The sequence below is a fragment of the Anser anser genome (assembly GCF_964211835.1).
Source record: "Anser anser genome assembly, chromosome: 8".
In the NCBI taxonomy this organism is placed as follows: Eukaryota; Metazoa; Chordata; class Aves; order Anseriformes; family Anatidae; genus Anser; species Anser anser.
The window spans coordinates 23,366,979-23,388,031 of NC_139728.1; the positions used below are offsets into that span (position 1 = coordinate 23,366,979).

The 21,053-nt window shown below is 57.4% G+C and overlaps 1 protein-coding gene across 1 annotated transcript; it reads right to left on the bottom strand.

Annotated features, from left to right (window-relative positions):
• Positions 1-4,837: 4,837 nt before the first annotated feature.
• On the bottom strand, positions 4,838-11,617 carry PDZK1IP1 (PDZK1 interacting protein 1). Its single transcript, XM_083845645.1, has 4 exons — positions 11,353-11,617; positions 7,143-7,251; positions 5,682-5,780; positions 4,838-5,408 (listed from the first exon to the last, which is right to left on the bottom strand). The coding sequence occupies exons 1-4, from the start codon at positions 11,417-11,419 to the stop codon at positions 5,336-5,338; spliced, it is 348 nt and encodes a 115-aa protein (XP_083701771.1). The 5' UTR covers positions 11,420-11,617; the 3' UTR covers positions 4,838-5,335.
• Between the last annotated feature and the right edge of the window lie 9,436 nt (positions 11,618-21,053).

Below are 21,053 nucleotides of genomic sequence, written 5' to 3' on the forward strand. Positions count from 1 at the left end.
AGCTGGAGCACGGGGACAGAAGGATGTCCCCGCCGTGGGGACAGGGGCCGTGCCCAGCTCCTGGGGAGCTGCGGGGCCGCGCTGCATCGCTAGGTGGCAGTGGGAGATGCGGAAACCCCAAATCCTCCTTTTTTCTTCCACCTTGGCTTCGGATGCGCCGCCTGTGCCCTCTGGGGGCTCGGGGGGGGGGTTGGCGGAGGATTAGGGCTGGGGGTCAGGGAGAGCTGCCACTGCCCCACACTCAGCGGGCAGTGGGGGAAACTGAGGCACGGGGGGGCTCAAGGGCAGGATCCGGACCTTCGCTGGGACATCGTCTAAAGGGCTGGGATGCTGCGCATCCCCTCGCAAGGAGTGGCTGGTATTTATTGTGCAAGGCAGCTGGAGGCAGGGTTCCTCTTCTCTACTAGACACCCCACTAAGCAGCTGTTTGAAAGGATAAAATCCCCGATCCCCGAGGGTCTGACTGCTGGGGCTGGGCGGTTGTTTGCAGGGCACACATGGTTTGTTTGCACGGGAACAATTTGCTGGTTTTTGCTCTGCCACCTTCCTTGCACGTCAGACAATTCAGTCACGGGTGAGGGAACAAGAAATGTGCCTTGCAGCCCTGCTGGCCTGCTGGCCATCCCGGCAGTGAGCCTGGGGAGCAGCCGGCCAGAGAGACCCGGCCCAGCCTCCTTGGTTGGGAAGGAAACTAGCTGGCACTCCAGGATGTCCCTGCAGCACCCCCACAGAGGTGATGAGCTGCCCAGGATCACCCCCCTGACCGCCTGTTTGGCTTGCCAGGCTCCTTCTGGCTCTTCTGAACAGCTGAACCCCAACCACGTCCATCAGACACCTTCCCTGGAAGAAAAGCGGTAGGAAATCTGCTCAGGAAAGAGGCAGAATTAATTCAACTTTTGATGCAAAACCCAAGTCATTGCTCCAGGCAGTGCTGACAATAACTGAAGGAGCCAGAACCACACATTTCGGAGTCCCAGCCTGGACAGAAGCACACTTAACCCAGGTGTGCTATTTGTCTGCACGAGGACCCAGGCTCTAGGGGAAGGTGTCACCCTGCCACCGCATCACGGGGCTGTCACAACCAGCAGAAAATCCTAAATTTCAGCTTATCCCGATCAAACGAGGTGACTCAAACGTCCCTCCTGCCTTTAAATGCTCGCAGCATCTGGACAGCAGCGTGTCAAGCAGTGTGAGATAACCTCCGCTGCGGAGCCTGAACGGCTCCGAGGGCACCAAAAGCACCACGAGGAGCCGGCAGCGCCGGGTGACGGGGACCTCATCGCCAAGCCTTGGCCCCAAAACGCCTCCCTGCCGGGCGGTGACATTTCTGCACTGCCTCATCTCGCTCCCTCCATCACCATAGCTACAGCAGCTGCCAATGGCCGGGCGATTCCTTGCAGGGTACCACAAACCCTTGGGGAGATGCCTCCAGAGCCAGCCCCTTTGGCACGGAGACGCTTCGGAGACCCCAGGCTGCGCACGCAGCACCTAAAATCCCCCTTTTCTTCTTTCCCTTTTTCTTTCTTTCTCTTTTTTTTTTTCTTTTTTTTTTTCTTGAAGCACAAACAATGGAGCTAAAAGGTTGGGTATCAGGCCGATAATCATGAATGACGTGTCGTTATTACACGCCGCACATTCATTATCTCCCACTCCAGCCATGTCACAGACGGCTGGAGGAGGGCAGATAACGGGGTGCCTTCATGCAGATGGCTTATTATCAGGATGTTCCAGGAGGGGCTTTAAGACAGTTAGTGATGCTGTTTGCCAGTTAAAGATTAGAGACCCCAGAGAATAATTAACAATCCCAAAACCCAGTTTTTCTGCTGGATTCTTCTGCTTTCTCCCCCCTCCCCCGTCCTCTTTAATCTATTCACTCTAGCAGGTGTAATAAAGTGATAAGGACCGGCTCCGGGGATGTTTGTTTGGCTACTACGGATGTATAAACCAACAATGGATGGTATTTTACTTCTGGCTTTCAGGGGCTTGAATCGAGACCAAAAACTTCGCAGCCCCCTTGCCCACACACATCCATCCTGCTCTCCCAGCTCCACCTGGACCGGCCGCTCCGGTGCCACTGGGCTCCATCCCAAGGGGCCGTGACAGTCCCCTCCGCATGCCCACAGCCTCTGCCAGCATCCCCCCACTCCCCTCGGGGGTGCCAGGCTCCCTTTTTGCCTCTGCAGGTCCAAATCCCATCGCCTGGGTGCTGGGGAGCCCGATAGCAGCATGTAAGCCCCAGGCTGTGCTGCATGGGGTCAAGGCCGGAGCTGACCTTCCTTCCAGCAGCCGTTCACCTGCACACAGCAAGTCCTTAATGAAACCACCTTGGAATAATTCGCATGTCCCCCGGATTAAGCAAAACTGACCTTCCTCTGCTGGTGGTTTCGTGCAGCTCTCCCCATCGGGCTGTGCGTGGGCATCAAGGGACGGGGTGGGTCTCCCCCTGCCCACACTGCTCCAGGGTTGTGGTCACTGCTGGAGCAGAAACATCTTAAACCTGTGCAGGTGGAGAGCCTCGCTAACCTCAGGGAGATCAGGGAATCACCTGGGGCACATCAGGTGCTGCTGGTGGCCCCGGAGGGCAGCCTCAGCTCACGGGGTTGATGGGGTGGGTGCTGGGACACCTGGAGAAGTTGTCTTCCCAACCATGCTCTTCTGCCAGGGAGGGATGAGGCAGCGTTGTGCTTTAAGCAGCATCCCCAGCCCTATCAGCGAGAGATGAGATATCCTAATTATGGCAGTACAGGCGAGGATCCAGGCCGTATCAGCCAGCACAGAAAGGTAAACAAGAAATCCAACAATAGACCCTTAACACTCATTAGCAGTGTCAGATAATACCTCACTTTTCTCCCTTTGGGGCTTAAAATCTAATTAAGATTTTTCCAACAATAAATTTCATTTCTGCTCGTTCCCTTTTTGTTCTTTTGAGGCTGCTTGGCCTTGTCCGAAAGCCCCATCCCTCTCCTGGAGCACCCACGGCCACGAGGGGCAGGGGATGCTGAGCAGCTGAGCACCGGCCCCGCATCACCTGCCCCAAACCCAGGGATGGCTCATTCGGGGTGTGCACGAGGCAGGGAACGAGCTCGTTACTCATTATAAGGATGCTGTTTATAACTTCTTTTGCAACCGGGAGGTAAAAATTAATGGGTGCCCATCCTCTCGCCACACCCCCCCAGCCGCAAGCCGGAGTGCTGACGCAGCGGGCAGGCAAAATGACTAATCCTCGGCAAATTCTGCTGAGCAAATCATTACCGGTGAACCCTGGGGATCTTGTTTGTCAAAGCCACGCAGTTTGGCACCCATGAAAGAAAAGCCAGGGGAGCAGCCTTGACCAGGGGGCGAGCTGGGGGGGCTCACTTCCAGCCCCGTGTCTGTACCCCCAGGCAAGTCCCTAGGCACGGGGCAGTGCCTGGTTTTTCAACGCCCAGAGCCTTCCCCAGCCCCTGGGACATGAAAGCAGCAGGTCTGTCACACCCCAAAATCCCAGGACCCAGCCCCTAGCTGCCACCAGAAGGCTGCACCGTGGGGTTTGCCCCCCCCCCCCCCCAGCTCCTCTGGCCGATTTTCCACCCCGCGTGGTTTCTTAATGCGAGCTGTGATTTCTCAACGCCGGCTCCGGAGGGCATTTTTCGAAAGGTTTCTCTGCGTGTTGTTCTGCGGGGAGATTCCTCTCAGGGTGGGCCTGTCACGAGGACGCTCCCGGTTTGTACCACGCCTGGATTTCTGCATCCCCACCCTGCAGGGACATCGAGTGTCACCTGTGGGAGGCCTCGGCCACGGGGCAGGAGCTTGCAGTGCTCAGCAGCACACGCGTGGCATCACCACCTCCAGCCCTGCTCCATCCCACGGCGCTCCCAGGGGACCTTTCCGGGCTGAGCTCCCCATTGGGACTCTTCAGGTTCACTCTGGGGAAGAGCCAGCAGGTTTTGGTGCTGCAGGAAAACAGGGCGTTTTGCAAGCCCCTGCCTAGCAGGGAAACCTGCCTGCGCTGAAGGGCGCCTGCACCGGGAGGGTTTGGGGCTGTTAAGGTCACCTGCAGGTGTGGAGGAGCAGGGGACAGCCTGGCTGGCCTTAAGGACAGAGCCTCTTAACCCTTTCCCCGTTGATCAGAGGGAGCATCCTGCAAGCTGCTGGCACAAGTGATTGCCCATTGAAGGCCAAGATGTTAACGGGTCCCGGCGTCAATCTGTAAATGCCGCCGCTTGGAAGCGATGGCACCCCTGTGAGCGCTTCCCAGACGCCATCCCTTCTGCAGAAAACCCCATCCCTTCGGCAGGAGGGAGCCGGGTTAATGAACAAACAGCCCCCGGGGGGAGAGGCTGGACAGCCCGGAGCAGCCCCACAGCCACTGCCTGGCAACGCGGGGGGAGCGATTGCTTTGTGCGCAGCCTTCAGCCCTGGAAATGGTTCCCAGTTTGCTGCAGGTCTGCACCCTGTGGACGGTGGGATTCAGGGAGTGCTGCCCTCCTCCTGCCAAGCAGCGCTGGGAAGCGCGGGGCTGGATCCGTGCCTCAGTTTCCCCACCTAGGGAATAACAGGGGGTGATGCTTGCCTCCCCTGCAGCCCTTCTCCACTTGGGGTGGCACAAACACCCAGCAAAATAAAAGTCCATCTCCTTTTTCTCTCTTCTGTTGACACATCAGCACAGGAAAAAAGTGTTTTTGGCTTCATCTCAGCTAGGAAATAAGGAACAGATCCTACCTGGGGGATCGCAGGGGTGCTGGCCCCCGTCTGAGCACCCTTCCCACCCTGCACCTCCTTCCCCGAACTGCCCGAAGGCTGGGAGCGCTGCGAGATGCCAGAAAGGCCTCCGGGTGATCAGGGAAATGACCCCGCATGCACAGCAATCCTCTTTATTGCTGGCAGGGAAGATATGTACAGGGGAGGAGATTTGTTCTGAAATGAAAACGCGTGCTGTAGGGCCTTTGCTCGTATAAAGGAGGGTGACATGGTGAGACGAGAGCGGGTTTTCGATCAGCAGCTTCCCAGAGGGCAGCTGGGGATGTGGGGGGGGGGAAAAAGGGGGGTCCCACACACCCCACAAGGACCCCCATGCATGTCCGGATCAGGTCAGCGTCCCCGTGGTCCAGGGGATGGGGGGCATCAGCCCAGCCGAGCAGGGCTGGGGAGGTGACAGCCCTGCAGCGCTCCGGTGGGGCTGGCAGGGGGGCAGAGCAGCAGGTCCTGCAGCCGGGACGTGGGGACGAGAAAGGGCTGGAGATGGCGGGGCTGGGGCAGGCTCCGTGCGGGGGGACGTCGGGGCGGAGGGTCCCGTCACACCAGCGGGAGGCAGGGCGAGGGGTGGAGAAAGGAGAGGACAGAGGGACAGCCGGTGCTACATGGCGGTGGTCACCACCCTCTCCTCTGGCTCCAGCGTGTTCTCGTAGGCGTGCTTGCTCTCCTTGGACCTGGGTTGGGGGGAGAAGCACAGGCTGTTAGCTCGCCCCAGGGCTATGGCCAGCACCTCCAAAACCACGGCTGGGTGAGGCTGTGCTGCAGCAGCCCCAGGAGATGGTGCGCAGGACGTGCCCTGCTGTCCTTCACCACCTTCTGCTTCCCCCTGCGGAGGGTAAAAGCCCCAACAACCAGGTGCATGGGGCGGGAGACCCGGAGCAGGACAGAGGCCATGGCTCTGCGTGAGCCCACGAGCCACAGGGAGGGGTCCTGAGCGTGTCCCTCACCTGAAGTCGTTTGCGGTGCTCACGTATCTCCCTTCGTGGCTGTTGTATGTGACAGCCTCCTCCTTGCCCGCTGTGGTCACCCCTGACTCAACGTTATCCCTGCACGGGGAGAGGAAAGAGCCTGTTAGCGCAGGGCAAGGGGAGAGTGGCTCGTGGTGGCGACGGCAGAGAGGAGGGCACAACTGTGACCCCCTTTCTCTTGCAGCTCAGAGGCCATGGGGATGATGTGGGACCTTCAGCCAAACCCATGGCCCTGGGTGGCCCTGACGGCATCCCAGAAGGATGTGGGACAGCAGAGGCTGAGCCACCCGGGTGGATTTGCAGGGCTGCGCCCATACCCTGAGTGCCAAGAGATGCTGCTCACGTTTGCCTCTCGGAGTGGAAGCACTGCCGGGGAACCCCAGCCACAAGCCCCACTGGGTGCTCCCAGCACCGGGGTCACAGTATCTGTCACACGCGGGGTTGTTTTCTCCCGCCGACTGGTTTTTCCAGTTGCCTTCTGTGTAATCCGTTGCAAAATAATCACCCGCAGTCAGAAGCGACACAGGCAGATAAGCGGGGGCCGTGCCTCCGCCCGAGCCCTGGCGCAGAAGGGCGTGTGCATGCGTGTGTGCACGTCCCCGTGTGTGCACGTCCCCGTGTGTGCACGTCCCCGTGTGTGCAGGGCTGAGCATCTTCCTCCTGGCTGTGAGGCTACACGGCTCCCCGAAGGAGCCATCCCACAGCAAATGGGTGCTCAGCCCCAGCCTGGAGGCTGCGGGTTCACCCCTTGCTGCCTCCCTGGTGCCTGCCCACGGGTGATTCCCCAGCCTTTCCCAAGGAACAGCCTTGAGCAGGCGGTAGCTCGAGCCCGTAGCTGCTGCCAAGGCGGCAGTGCAGAGCTGGCAGCGCACCCAGCCACTGCGCTGCTGCTGTCCCTTCGGAAGAGAGGCCGGATTCATGAGTCTGCCAGCCCCAGCTGTCCCCAGCCCTGCCGCTGGGCCCTCCAGGCTGGGAAGGAGCAGCCTGGCGTGGGCTGACGGGCACAGGGGGGACGCAGGGCGGCGGGGACTGGTGCCAAGCCCACCGGGACGCAGGCTGCAGGGCACGTTCAGTCCTTGTCCCTTGTCGACTTTGGGCTCGGGTTCAAGATCGAGTTCCTGCAACCGAGCAAGGCACACGGGTCAGCTGAGGGAGCTCAGCATGCAGCGAGCAAGAGGTGCCAGCCCCGCGCTGCCTCCGCCACGGGTCAAGTCCACATCGGTGCCCCGGGGCTGGGGCTGCTCGGCCGCCTCGCTCTGCTGCCGGCTCCTCTCCTGCCTTGGCTCAGTCTGCTTCACCAATTAAAATGTATTGGGCTTGTTTCACCCCCCAAAATGCTTGGTTTTGTGCCATGATCACAGTGCTGCCAGCACCAGCACAGTGACAGAGGTGCTGGGTGCATCCCCTGCCAGCCCGAGCATCCCTGGCCCCAGCACTCACTTCTTCTTGTTACACCAGAACCTGTTGACCACAAAGACGATCGCCACCAGGACCAGGAACACCACCACTGCGATGACACCTTGCGACCATGGCTGGAGTTTACCCCTGGCTGCAGGGAAAAGAAAAAAAAAAAAGGAGCGAAGTGATATGAAATGTAATCGTGTGCTTTGCCTGCCGAGCTGAGCTTCTCCATCAATGTCCAGCCACGAGTTCAGCCCTACGAAGCTGAGCAGAGCACGTTGCTGCCTACGTGTCTGCCTGTGCTGACACGAAGCACACAGATCTGGGAGCTCTTGTGTATGCCCATGCGTGTACAGAGAGCAAAGGGGGGATGCAGATGCCCCTGGGACTGGTGGCACAGCGCAGCAGGAGGGTATTTGCCCAAAATAGTGGGGGAAAGCGGGCAGAGGGGTTCCAACAAACAGCTCAGAGCACACACGCCGCAGGCATTGCTCCCGGCTTGTTTTCCAAGCGCCGCCCGGGGTGATAAGTGACAGCAGTGAGGTTGTAAAATTCCGCTGTCACTCTCGCAGCAAACCGCTGCCACCGTGGATTTGGGTAAAATCCGCCCTTCAGCAAGTTTCCAGAGCAGCAAACTGATTTACGACGGGAAATTGAAGGCCGAGCGGTTCAGAGCAACAGCCAACGGCACAGAAGCCAGGCGGGGCTGGCAGCGGGGAGCTGCGGCATCCCCGTCACCCTGGGGGACATGGCCGAGCCCCCCTGCCTCCGGCCTCTTTCATGGGGTAACGCTGCCTTTGGCCGAGCTGCCTGCGGGCACGCGGAGCTCCTGGAGGAGGACCAGGAGCAGCTGCAGTGCTGACCTGCAGCGCCTCGTCTCACGCTGGTGCTGCTCACGTGGAGTCTGGCTCGACACGTGCGCTCGCAGGAGCGTCGGGAGAACAAGGCCTCATTTTTCTGTAGCCATGCCCGAGCGGTGACCTGGCCGCGGGTGGGACGGCTGTGATGAGACGTGTTCCTGCAAACAGGAGAAACTCTGGGGCAGGACAGAAAGAGGAGGAGCCCTTGTCTCAGTGCTTCCTGGGGTGGCTGCTCCTTGCTTCTCCACAGCGGAGCACCCAGACGTTCCCGAACCCGTCCTGGGTATCAGCACCAAAAGCAGAGCTGGTCAGCGCAGACACATCCCTTCAGGACTTAATTACTGCTTCAATCAAGCAAGGCTTTCCTTCTTCCTCAGCTCCTTGCCCATGAAGGAAGCCCTGGCACGCGTGGATGGGGCCGCTGGAGGCAGCCAGCCCCAAACGCTCCCCCCACGTCACAGCCTCTGCCACCGCGTCCCCAGCCCCAGCACGGCCGCTTCAGCCTGACACCGGAGCCTCGTGCTGGCTGAACACTTTGTCCAGGCAAATCTCTGCTCTAAGCTGCAAACAGCCCTCACCGGGGGCAATAAAGGCGCGCTGTGCAACCTGTGTTTGCAAACCAATCATCCAGGCAGCTACACGCCGCCTCTGCTGCCGGCTGCCATCTCACCTCCCGGCTCCGCTCTGGGGGAGACGGTGACAAAGACCCCCAGCTCCTTGAATACTTATCACAAGGGGCTTTTATTTAAATAAGAAAAGTAATATAAATACAGACCCAAACTCTCCCACCCGTACTGTGTTTCGGGAGGCCACTGGCTCACCGCCTGCAGGTTTTGGGGAGCGGTGACCCCGCGGCGGAGCAGGGGGTGACAGCAGCCCCAGCAGCGGCTCTCGGCCGCCTCCCTCCCCGCACAGGCACCGCAGCGTGTTTACTGCAAGGTCCCGGGGCCAAAACTCAGCTGGGAGGAATTCAGGCGGAAATTCCCTCTTGTGTCAGCAGCGTGCTTCGCCTGCAGCCCCCTCAAATCCCTGGGCTGCTGGTGCCAGTGGCGTGGGGATGGTGGCGGGGGGAAGAGCAGGGCTCAGTCCTCACCTGCACGGTCTGGTGGGCAGGAAATGCTCCTGCCCTGTCAAACAGCCCCAAAGATACCTTTTACCCCCACCCCGAGTCCTGACCGGCTTTGTTTCCTCCCTCGCTCTGTCCTTGTCTGTTTTCTCGGCCAGATTTATTTATTATTTGTGTTTTATTTTTCCTGCTGAGGCCATGGTTTCCAGTCCGAGCCCAGGAAGGGAGGTCCAGGTCCAGCCCAGGATGAGTTTGCTTCTGGGGTTAAGGAAGTTCAAGGTCAGCCTGGGTTTGAATTTCTATCTGACCATCACGAAATCTTCTGTGCTGGGCAGGTGAGGCTGCCCAGAGAGGTTGTGGGGTCTCCTCGGAGATCTTCAAATCTGGACCTGGTCCTGGGCACCCTGCTCTGGGTGGCCCTGCCTAAGCAGGGGTTGGAGCAGGTGACCCCCAGAGGCCTCTTCCCACCTCAGCTATTCTGAGATTTTGTGAATTCAGCAGTGACCCAGATCTCCAAGTTTCCTTCTCATAGTCTTCTAGCAGAGAAGGTGAGGAGATAAAACATCGGAAACATCTCCCAATCAGCTATGTTCAGGAATTAGAGCTTTTGCAAGTGAAATCTCACTCAGACAGCTGTTTCCATGAGATTTCAGAGCATCCAAAGCTGAAGGGACAAACGGCAAACCAAAATCAAACTATTGTGGCTTCGAGCAGCCTGGTGGAGCCCGGCTGCCAGGGGAGGTGAGGAGCCAGGGCGTAAACCTGAGCAGGGGATGCACAGAGCTGGGGCAACAAGGGCTGGGACGGGCCCCTGACCTTGCTCCTTCTTGAGCCTAAACCAAAGCAGAGGCAGAGAGCCCGGCAATGCGGGTGAGCCCTGGGGCCAAGCAGCACGTGCTGCTCGCCTGTGGCCCCTCCAAGGGGACCAAAACCAAGCAGGGCTGGCAGTGGGAAGGGCAGGCACTGCTGCTGCAGGCTGAAATATCCCCGTGGGGCAGGGGCTGCACGCATCCATACAGAAGAAGGGCTGGGAATCAGGCAGAGACAAGTGTCTGCGCCCAGGGGTTGGTGAGATCTTATCAGGGAGTGAGCGCATAGATGGCAGCCCTGCCTGGCACCGCCGCGGGCTGGAGCACACACTTTGGCCTGGGAGGGATGGCAGGCAGGGCGGATGACTCTCACTTGCCTTCCCTAACAATTTTTTAAGAGGGACATCCCTCCCAGGACAGCCCCACCGCCTCCTCTCTCTTCTGCCCCGTGGCAATGGTGGGTTGTCCCGCAGTGAGCAAGAGCTCCCCAGCCAAATAACCAACGCGGGGCGCAGCCTCTGCGCTCCCTGACAGGCGTGTGCCCATCCCTCTGCAGCTCCAGCTGAGATCGAGGAAAGCATCGATGCCAAAATAAGCCCTGGTGCACACTGTAACTCCATTTCCATTCTCAAAGTCTTGTCTTTAGGCACACAGACAACTTCTGGTGCATCTTCCCTGAGTGCTCGGAAAGCATCGGCTGTTCTCTGAGTTTTGCTGTGCCTGAGAAAGTTGTGCCAGGCTCTGAGTCCTCATTAAAGGCTTTTTTTCCTCTCAAAGCAACAGCAAAACTTTCAATCCTGCTGACGGTGGAGACCCCACGCTGTTAAATCCTTCGCAAGTTGGTAAACAAATACAGGAAGAGCGGTCAAGGCTGGGGCATCAGGAGGAGAAAGGGGGAGGGAATTTTCCAGCGCTTTGGCAGGGCCAGATTGGTTTTAATTACTCCTGATTATTTGTAGTGTCAGACAAGTCCTTCCCTGCCTTTCATGAAAATAATGTCATAGCAATAGGAAGTTTCTCTCTGAAGCCTCCAGGAAGGGAACGGAAGCCCAATTTGCGGAGGGAAATGTCTCCCCCCTGCCACCTCACCAGCGATCAAAAGTACAGGAAAACCTGCGAGCCCTCGGAATGAGAAGGAAAAGCAACCCAGCGCAACGCTTTCCCGGGGCCGAGAGCGAGAAGAAAGTAAAAAATAAATAAATAAATAGATAGATAAATAAAAGCCTTAAGACGACACACTGCTCGCCTCCGAGCGCACGGTGCTGCGGGGATAAATCAGAGCCGCTCTATCGCCGCCTAACCCTGCGAGCAGGCACCTCCAGAGCCAGGTGAAGCGAGCAGCGAGCCCATGAACCCCCTAAAGGGATTTTTCCTATTCCTGAGGCGCTTTTCCCATCCCCGGGAAGCTCTCCGGGGGCTGCCCCCTGCCCCCGCAGCCTCCCCGGCGCGCCCCCCGCTCCCCGTGCCTCAGTTTCCCCGGGCGCGGGGCAGCAGCGGGGGCTGCCGGCTCTTACCTTCCTGGCAGCTTGCGGGCTCCAGCGCCAGGAGGAGCCCGAGGGCGACGAGCCCCAGGGCCGGCATGGTGCGGGGACGGTGCGGGGACGGTGCGGGGACGGTGCGGGGCTGCGGTGCGGAGCGGCCCCTGCTCGCCGGGGAAGAGCCGCGCTGCTCTCGGCGCCCTCCCTCCCGCAGGAATGAGCCGGGTAAATTATCAAACTCATTAACAGGGAGGCTGATGCTCACACCTGGCTATTCAATCCCCTGCCCCGGGAAGGGGAGGGCTGGGAGGAGGGGGGGGGGGGGGGGGGGGCGGAGGTGGTGGCTTTTTTTTTTTTATCTTTTTTTTTTTTTTTTTTTTTTTTGCCGCCCAAGAGCCAAGGCTGCCGGGGAATTTGGGGGCAAGGCGACTTGAACCTGACGTTCCCCTCGGGGCTTGGAAGGGAGCCGAGCCTCCCCGCTGACATTTGCATGGGCGCAGGAGGAAGCAGCACCGCCCCGAGCCGCGCAAATCTCTGCCGATCACGCCTGGGGCATGCGGGCTGAGAGCTGCAAGCTGGGAGCTGAGACCCCCCCCACACCCGGCCCCCTTCTCCCCCAGTGCCCCCTTCCCACCCTGCCACCGAGCAGGGCCCTGCCCGGGACCCCCAACCACCCTCCTGGGGCTGGGGGGCCGGGGGAGCCGCTGCGTCCCGACGTGGACCCCCTCGTTTTGCTGCTCAGCCCGGGAAAGAGGGGTGCAAAGAGAGAGAAATGCTTCTGTGCTTTTCAGCAAGTGCCATAAACAACCTAGGAAAACACATCTGCGGTTTAGAAACCTCCCTTTATTAAAGCAGCTGATTGCTGCCTCCCCTATCCCACGCCTTGTTAAATGGGGAGGCTGTCAAGCACCACGAACGCAGCGCTCGTTTTATTGAGCCTTTGGGACTCTTCCCAAATTTCTTCCGACACCAGAAGAGAGAGAAACACACGATGAAGCGCGGCATGGCTGCTGCTGCAGGTGGGAAGGCGTGGGGCTGGGGCTGGGGCTGGCGCAGGAGCCCAGCAGCTCCCCAGCACACCAGGCCTTAGGCAGCTGACAGGTCAGCCTGCAGGAAGAGCTGAAGCTGCTTGGCTTCGTGGCTGCTCAACCTCGGTTACACCCCAAGGGAATTTTGGAACTGGGAGCCAGCGGTGTCGTCGTCGTTCCTCTCGCCGCATCTCCCAGCCCTCCCACGAGCAGGGTGTGAGCATCCCGCTCCGTGCCTGCACGCCTCCCCGTGCAGGATTTCCCCTCTCCATTCCTCCTCCTCCCCCTGGACCTAAAACCAACGTTATTTATGCTGGAAATGGGCTGGAGCTGGCTCGCAGGCCAGCTCCCAGCTCTCTCACCGTTCCTTTGGGCACCTTGCCATGCCCTGATCCCCACGCGCAGCGCGGGTAAGCCTCCTCCTCACCCTGCTGACTTTTCTTGCAACAAGCAAGGGATGGACTCTCCGAGGCGGGGACTGTCCCTGCGCACCTGGGAAGGACGTGGGATAACCGGTACCTGCCCATAGCGAGGTCCCGTGAAAGCAATCCTGCTGTGAATCAAAAGGGATGAGTTGGCTTACGAAGAAATAATAATGAGAGTGAACTTTGGTTTCCCAAGGACTTGCTGGTGTGTCTCCCATTCCGGGGAAACGTGCAGAGATTGTGATCACTGCTGACTGCTTGTCGCTTGTCTCTTAGCAAAACCCTGGGGGAAAAAAAAAAAAAAAAAAAATGGGCTTCTCCAGGCTTCTGTCTGGAGCAGAAGCTCTTACCAGCAGAAGCCCTAGAGCACCCAGTCCTGCCGCTGCCTTTAGAAAATTCAGTGCCTGAGACACCCCCTGCTAATTGCTACCCACCCTGCAGTCACAGCAGAGCTGGTGGGGTTTCCCTATCCCTCCTCCACCCTTACTCTGCGACATCTTCTCATCATCCCTGCCCAGCCCAGCCCCAGGGATTGCAGAGGGATTTTCCAAGGGTAGGGATGTCTCCTAGGCTGGGGGGCATGGCAGGCCAGGAGATGAAGGCAGGGCTGCTAGGCAGGGGTCTTGCTATCAGCTCCCTCCTTAGGAGCAAAAACCACTTTACCGTCACGCGTTCCCCCATTTATAAGAAACTTAAGGAAGTGTTCTTGTTCTGTCCTTGGTCGTGAGGCCAGGGAATCATTCCTCTGCTTATCTCAAAGCTTACCTGTGCTCCAAGGCATCTGCTTAACGCATGGCAGCCATTAGGGAGGTATGCACTGTTGTGGCCAGAGGTGCACGATTGTGGCTCAAAGCACCGTGGCACCTGCAGGGTTGCATATCGCTGAGTCTGCCCCGGGGGGATGAGAAACTGCCAGCAGCTTTAGTGGCGGTGGGCTTAGTGCAGGGGCCAAGTCAGAAATCTCAGCAAATAATTTTCCTCCTGCTTTGTCCCTGTATGATTCTGGCAGCGGAAGCACACGATGTGCAGAGACAAGGAGCTGCAAGTTCCCACGGCAGCGCTTTGGGAATCTCACCAGCCCTCGCATTTATGCTCTCAGCAGCACATAGATGTGGTTGGTCAAACCCCTATGGGCCCATTTTACAGATGGGGGAAACTGAGGCACAGAAGGAGCAATCCCTTCAGCAGTGCTCAGCCAAAGCCTGGCTGGAGCCAGCCCCAGCCCAGCTCTCTCCGAGGGCCTCCTGTGAGCCGCTGCCCATACAACAAGCCTCCTGCAAAGCCAGGTCTTGGTATTTCGGGATTTATGCTGATCTCCTCCAAAATTTGACTTTTTTTTTTTTTCCCCCAAAGAAATAACGTCTTTTTTTTTAAGCCAAAATTAACATTTGCTCTGAGCGCATTCCTGAGCCTAAAATGTGTTCCTGGGTGATATGGCTCAGAGCGCAGATGCCAGTTCCTCTTCAAAAACGTTCGTGGGGCTCCGTGTTTGGATGGAGGTTATTTGTCTTTCTCCTTCACTTCCTTCCTCCCTCCCTCCTTCCTTCCCTCCTTCATCCTCCCCATCTCCTCCCACTTCATCAGAAAGAGACAAACAAATTAAGAAACAAAATAGGTAAGAGCAAGCCTGAACAGCCCCTTTTCTTTAGAAAAGACCCCTTTTTTCCTTTAAAAAACAAAACGATGAATTTATGTTTAAGTGGTTGCTCCAAAAAGAAAAGGAAAACAAGCAAACAAACAAACCCCAAATTTTTTAATTGTTTGGTAATTTTTTGACATTTTCCATCAAAAAATATTCCCAGCCTGCCCCAGAACTCGCCCATTTCCCATCGCCACTGACTTCCAGATCTCAGGTGCAGCACCTGGTGCAAACCCCGCTGCAGACGGCATGGCTCCAAGTGCAAGCCTTCAATCGGGGGGGGGGGGGCGAGACCTACCCTTGCAGGGGGGTTTTGTGGATTTCCCCCCCTCCTTCTGTGCTCCCTGGCCTCCTGGGCAGGGTCAGGCAAGGCGCTGTCGGCAGGACTCGCCTCCCGCAATGAGTGAGCTATTTCATCGGCCGGTTACTCGGTGGCGGACCAACCTGGTGGCCAGCTTGTGCAAGCAGAGCCAGGCAGACCCCGATGTCTGCCCTTAAAGCCCACCCACTCCTCCCCGCTGCCATGGGCAGGGATGTCTCCCACCAGACCAGGTTGCTCCAAGCCCCATCCAACCCAGCTTTGAACACTTCTAGTGATGGGGCATCCGCAGCTTCTCTGAGCAGCTGTTCCAGTGCCTCGCCACCCCCATCACGAAAAATTTCTCCCTTATATCCAATACAAATCTGGCTCCCTCCTCTCCCCAGCTGCCCGTTTGCACGCAGCTGCCAGGATTTGCCCTCTGAGAGCTCCTGGACCCACAGAGTAAAGGAGGCTCAGTGCCTGCTGAAAACACATCCCCAGTAACCTCATCCCTTCAAGCTGGAGACATTAGGCTAAGAAAACAACCGCCCGATCCACCCCACCGTGCCTCTGGTCTCCCACACTGCTGCTGGAAGGGCCCACATTATCGATTCCCCCTCGTCTTTGTGCACCCCTGATAATTTCAGAGCGCGGCTGCCGCGCTGCCGGGGCGGCAGATAGCCGGGATCCCGCCACGAGGTGCTCAGGGAGGGAGAAGGGAGCTGGGTCGTGCTTGGATATTCCCTCCTGCCCAGCGATATCAAGTGGAATGAATAATTCACTATCTGATCATCTCTAATCTTCGTCCCATAAAATCAGCAGCAAGCTGGGAGGGTTTTTGAAGCCTCCAGCTGCATTGGCTGATAAGGCATGAGGCAGGAAAGATTGGAAACCCATAAAAATGATAATCTCGGCCTCCAGTGTAACTTGGTGGAAGGGTTTTCTCCTGTCCTTTCATTAAGGATGGATTTCATGATCTTCCTTAAATAACAACAAGCCTCCTCATGAGGAATCTCCCACCTGAAAGCTGATTGCATCATCATTAGGAAACAGGAGGCCAATCGGCCAGAAAAAAGGAGCAGGACCATGGGTTATTGCAAGGGCCAGGTCCCGCAGACCAACTGGCACCTGCCTTTGTAAGCTGGGGAGAAACTGGATGATCAGAGGCATTTTCTGAGTGCAGAAATGTATCCCTCAAAGGACACCTTCCCTCTTTATTTGCCAGATGAAGAGGGAAGGGTGTGAACCTGCGCTCCCTCCCCAGGGCTCCCCATAAGCTTTCCAAGTCGCGTGGTTTTGCAGCCAGGAGTGCCAGGCCCCAGCCCCACGCCATGCTGCTGGCCACCACCCTGCCCGTGAGCCTGGCCATTGAGCAAAGCCCCATCCTCCGTGTCCTGCACCTCCTCAGTGTGAAGAGGAACACCACATCTCCTTTCAGCCTGGCTTGCACAGGGGCCTCCCCTCCATCCCCAAATTCCGGGAGTCCGGCCATTGACTGGGAGAAGAGCAGAAAGAAAAGACCCAACTCCTCAGCCATTCCCATGTCACTCGCAACCAAGATAACCACGAGGAGAAGAAGGAAAGAGTTGGCTGGCTTGGTGGGTGCGGATGGCTTCAGGAAATAATTATCCCAGATGCCAGACTGGGAGAAAATTAGAAGTGTAAACTATAATCAGATGTTAAGTTGCTTTTCTTCTGCTAATTGAAATAATGTTTTCTCTGCTACCCACCACTCTACCCCTTTCAGATGCTAATCCCTATCAAACACGGACTTACAATTACGAATTCATAGGCATCTTTCCCGGGAGCAGAAATTGCTTTGCCCTGTAACCTCTAAGATGAGGTCTTAATAGGAATTCACGAGCAGTCTCTGGTAAAGCTTCATTAGCCGGAGAGAATAGACAAGGGCAAGTTGCGGTGCTCCCTAACCACTCTAGGGAAAAATTAATTTAAATTACTTTGTAAAGTAACAAGGCCAGATAATGTGTTTCCTTCTTGGATTATTGTTTTCTGACACCCTAATGCACTCGTAGATTAGGTTGCTTCTCCTGTTTTGATGGTGGTCCATACTAAGTTGTGGTGCCTGGCGAGCAGCACCCTTCGGAAGGAGATCACCGGCCCCCGTGGCCAGAGCTGGGAGGAGACGAGGTGAAGGTCTGGCTGCTCCTCACCACGATCGGTGGCTGGGAGGCTGCTGGGGACACTGGGGCAGGCAGAAACCATCCCCAGCAAATCTTCAGTGCAGCCTAAGAGAGAGACCTGTCTGTTGAAGGGGACACTTCAGCATTTCTCTGGTTGAGAACCAGTCCAAGCTGGTGGAAGGAGTGCTCCTGGATTTGGACAGAGCTCAGTTTGCTTCCAGGAGGCCAGATCCTGAGCAGCACTGAGCCCCACGCTCCCAAGGGCTGGGCCAGCACAGGAAACCTCTGCCAGAAGCCAGCATCCCTCAGCAGAGATACCACCTGGCTACCCAGGATGTCCGGGTCCTTTTCAGCTAAAAATGACAATGCACTTAAATGTGCTAAAGATGATCCCTGCACCCAAGGGGACTTGTGATTTTTCCCACCGCAGCTCCCTTTGAGGGTCCCCAGAAGCTTTACTTTTCTTCTCCCGGCACCAGGCAGGCCTTTCCCCAGGATGCCCTTCGTGCTGGCTCCAAGCCCTCCTTGCTGGCCGTGCCATTTTGTGTCTTTTCATGGAGATGTGCAGCGCGTGGGAGCGCCCAGCCAGGAGGCATGGGAAGATGCGGCGATAAGCGGCTTGGCAGAGGGGCAGCGATGCTCCCCGTCCCTCTGCGCTTGCAGTGAGACTTCGGTGGGTTATTAACCCGGGAGGCAGCGTGCAGAATAGGCCAGCCTGGTTAAATCGTCAGGGGATGCGGGGATAATTCAATAAGGACACAAAGGGTTCAAAGGGCCTTTCGGCAATCGGAGAGCGACAAACCGCGCTGATCGTCCAGGCTGATTAAATAGGTTTCCGACTGCCCCAGGAGTCCTAGGAGACCGGGCTGAAGCTGGGAAGATTTATGAGGAGCTACCTGAATTGGGGAGAGAAGATATTTGTTTTATTCCTGGCTTCTGAAGGGGATCGCTGCCTTTTTTTCAGACCAGAGGGAGGGGGCTGGAGAGATGTGCATCGAGACAGAGAGGGAGATAGTGGGGCAGATAGTGGGATGGATGGACAGACACACAACCCATCCGATCATTTTCCTGTCCCCAGTTACCCTGGGGAAGATAGAGCATCCTTGAAACATGGGGTCCGAGCTGCCAGAGCCCTGCCAGCTGCCACCAGCCCAATTTATTTCCCTCATTATCTTCAAAAGAAGCACGTTTTCAGGTGGCATCTCTCTCCTCCTCCTTCCCACCACCAGAGCCTCCTCCTGGCATCCGAAGGGAAAAAATAACGGGGCCATCGGCAGCGAGCGAAACGCATCTAATAACCTCCACTTCTTTTCAACGAGCTCCAGTTGTTGCTCGACAAGTGTACTCCAACCCCGGCAAGTGCCAGACAAAAGCTCCCCTCTCCTCCTCCGTGTCTGCTGAACAGCCTTATTATTTCAGCAGCCCGCATCTGCTGGGTGGCAAGCCGCGATTACCATAACACAGGGGCAGGATTTGGCCCGGCTGATCCACCCTAGGTTCTGCAGCAGGCAGGAGCATTTGGCTGGCTGCAAAATCAAGCAAAAAAAAAAAAATAAAAATCAAACATATGAAGTCAGTTTTCTGGCTGCGACCCAAGCAAACAGGTGCAGGTAGTGGAGATGGGGAAAACCACGTCACCTCCTGCTCCCGGTGCTGGGAACAGCCCTGCCCTCTAACGCAGCCCCAGAAAGGCTCAGGGACAAAAGGTGAAGGCTCCTGGGAGATGCCTTCGCCTGGGATGGAGGAGAAGAGGCCATTTCCACGGCTGGGAGGGCGATTAATTAAAGTGGGTTAATAGCAGGGCATTGACAGAGCCACTGCAGCTTCCACCTGGAAGCACGACAAGCCTTCCCAGGGTGCTGCCAAAAGCACAGTGGAGAGGAGAGGAGGGAAAGGGAAGGGAAGAGAGAATAGGGAAGGGAAAAGGGAAGGGAAAATGGAAAAGGGAAAGGGAAGGGAAAAGGGAAAGGAAAAGGGAAAGGAAAAGGGAATGGAAGGGAAGGGAAAATGTGGGGGGAAAAAGGAAGGGAAAAAGGGAATGGAAATGGGAAAGAGGAGAATAGGGGAAACAGGAAAAAGGGAGAACAGTGGAAATAGGAAAAAGGGAAAATATGTTAAATAGGGAAAAGGGAAAAGGGAAAACATGGAAAAGGGAAAAAGAAAAATGGAAAATAAGGTAAATAGGGAAAAGGGAAAATAAGAACAAGGGAAAATAAGGTAAATAGGTAAAAGGGAAAAGGGAAAATAGGGTAAATAGGAAAAAGTTAAAGGGGATAATAGGGAAAATGGAAAATGGGGGAAAGGGATGAGGACATATAGGAAATGGGAAAATAATGGGGAAATGGGGAAAGGGAAAATAGGGGAAAAAAACAAGGGAAAAAAAAAGGGAAAAGAAAAGGGGGAAAGACGGCGGCAATGGCAAAGGGGAAGGGGCAGGGGCCGGGGGGGGGCAGCCCGCAGGAGGAGCCCGGCAGCCCCGTGCCGGCCCCGCAGCGCCCCCTGCCGGCGGGCGGCCGGGTCCGTCCCCGTGCTCGCGTGGTGGGACGTGGGGAGGGCTTGGCGGCTCCCTCTGGTTAATCACAGAGGCTCTAGATCTGGTTTCGGGGGCCTTCAGGCCAGCCCCGAGCAGCTTGGTGCCCCCCAGCCCCTCTGCGCCCCTGACACGGGGCAGCCGGGGCAGTTTTGGGGCCCCCAGGCGCCCAGCCCGCCTCAGGGTGCTGCGTTTTGGTGGCTCCCAGCTCGGCTGCACCATGCACGAGGCCTCGTCGCCTCCGCGTCTCACACAGCACCATCAGGGATGCTCAGCACCGGCAGCCCCGTCCCCGTGCCTCGTGCCTCTGCCGTGGCCTTCCCGGCAAATCCCCGCGCCTCTCGCCGGCCCGTCTGGAAGCCACCTCCTCCCATTGTTCCAGCAGCCACCTCGCGAGGCGATGCCATGCTCCTTTCGCTTTCCACCGCTCACACGCTGTCAGCCCACCGCCACTTCTCCGGCCTCTTTCTGCCAAAACCCCTCCGTGGCGCGGCCTGCTCCCATCTCCCGTAGCGCTGCCACTGCTCCCAACGCCGTGCGGGGCCGGACGGAGGGAGGGGAGCAAAACCCTCTTGGGGTCTCGCCGCCCCGGCTCGGCCCTAACCCTGGTCCCGGCACTTCAAAGGGCCCGAGCAGATTTCCCTGCGCTCCAGACGCTCCCTCCCATTTCCTGCTGGATTCCCGTCTCGCTCCCTTCGCCCGCATCAGCAAAACAGAGTGTAAAAATAGAGGCCGGGCTTCACCCAAACACAATAGTAAATTGTTCCCCGGAAAGGTCACTGGGGCGTCTCAGAATAGCTCCGGGAGCAGGGGAAAATGAACGTGTGCAAGGGGGGATGAATCTGAAGGTGACGGCTGGACCCCCGCTGCAAGGTCCCACTGTGCGTCTTGGAGCATCCCCCATCTTTCCCCAGCCACCTCCAGCCGTTTTGGGGTTGGCCGTCACCCTGAGCCTTGTCCTGTGTGGGGGGAAACTCAGCAAACCCAAAGCAATATTTAGGTGTAAAAGTGGAAAAACTGGGAAGCAAGCAGCAGGAGGAGAGGCAGGACAACCGGGGATGCAGAAAAGGGATGGGAGGAGGACGAACATCCTCGCTGCGTATGCCGGGCTCATCTCCGAGCCACCCGTGACAGCACTGTGTCCCCTGGGCACCTGCAGCCTTTGTGTGGTGGTGGGAACGCCGGGGCCGAGCCCGTCGCCGGTGGGGCCGAGCCCTGGCAGCCCCACGGGAGGAGCAGCGCATTGAGCAGCCCCGCCGGCCATAAATTACTGCCTCCTCTTGTCGATGCCCGCGGTGATGAAGGGGGCGAAGCTTTCTCATCGCCTGCACGGGTGGGAACATGTGGGTCCCGGCGTTCCTGTGAGCATATTTTAATCGACTAACGTGGGAAGCCGCTTTATAAAGCGGGTGCTTGCTCTTTTTTTGGCGGTGCTGTTCCCTTTTCGGGCTGCCCTGGTGCATGGCTTTTCCAAAAAGGCTGTAATTAAGACCAGATAACGAGGCTGGAAAATAAAAGCTCAAATTTTTGGTGACAAAAGGCACAAATTTTCATGTCTCACTGGCTGTAAAAAGCATGACTCTCCCACCTTCTCTCTCTCTTTCTCTCAATTTTAATTCGATTTTATCTAACTGGTGCCACTTTCCCGTCCTTTCTCTCTCCCCAGTTTCATC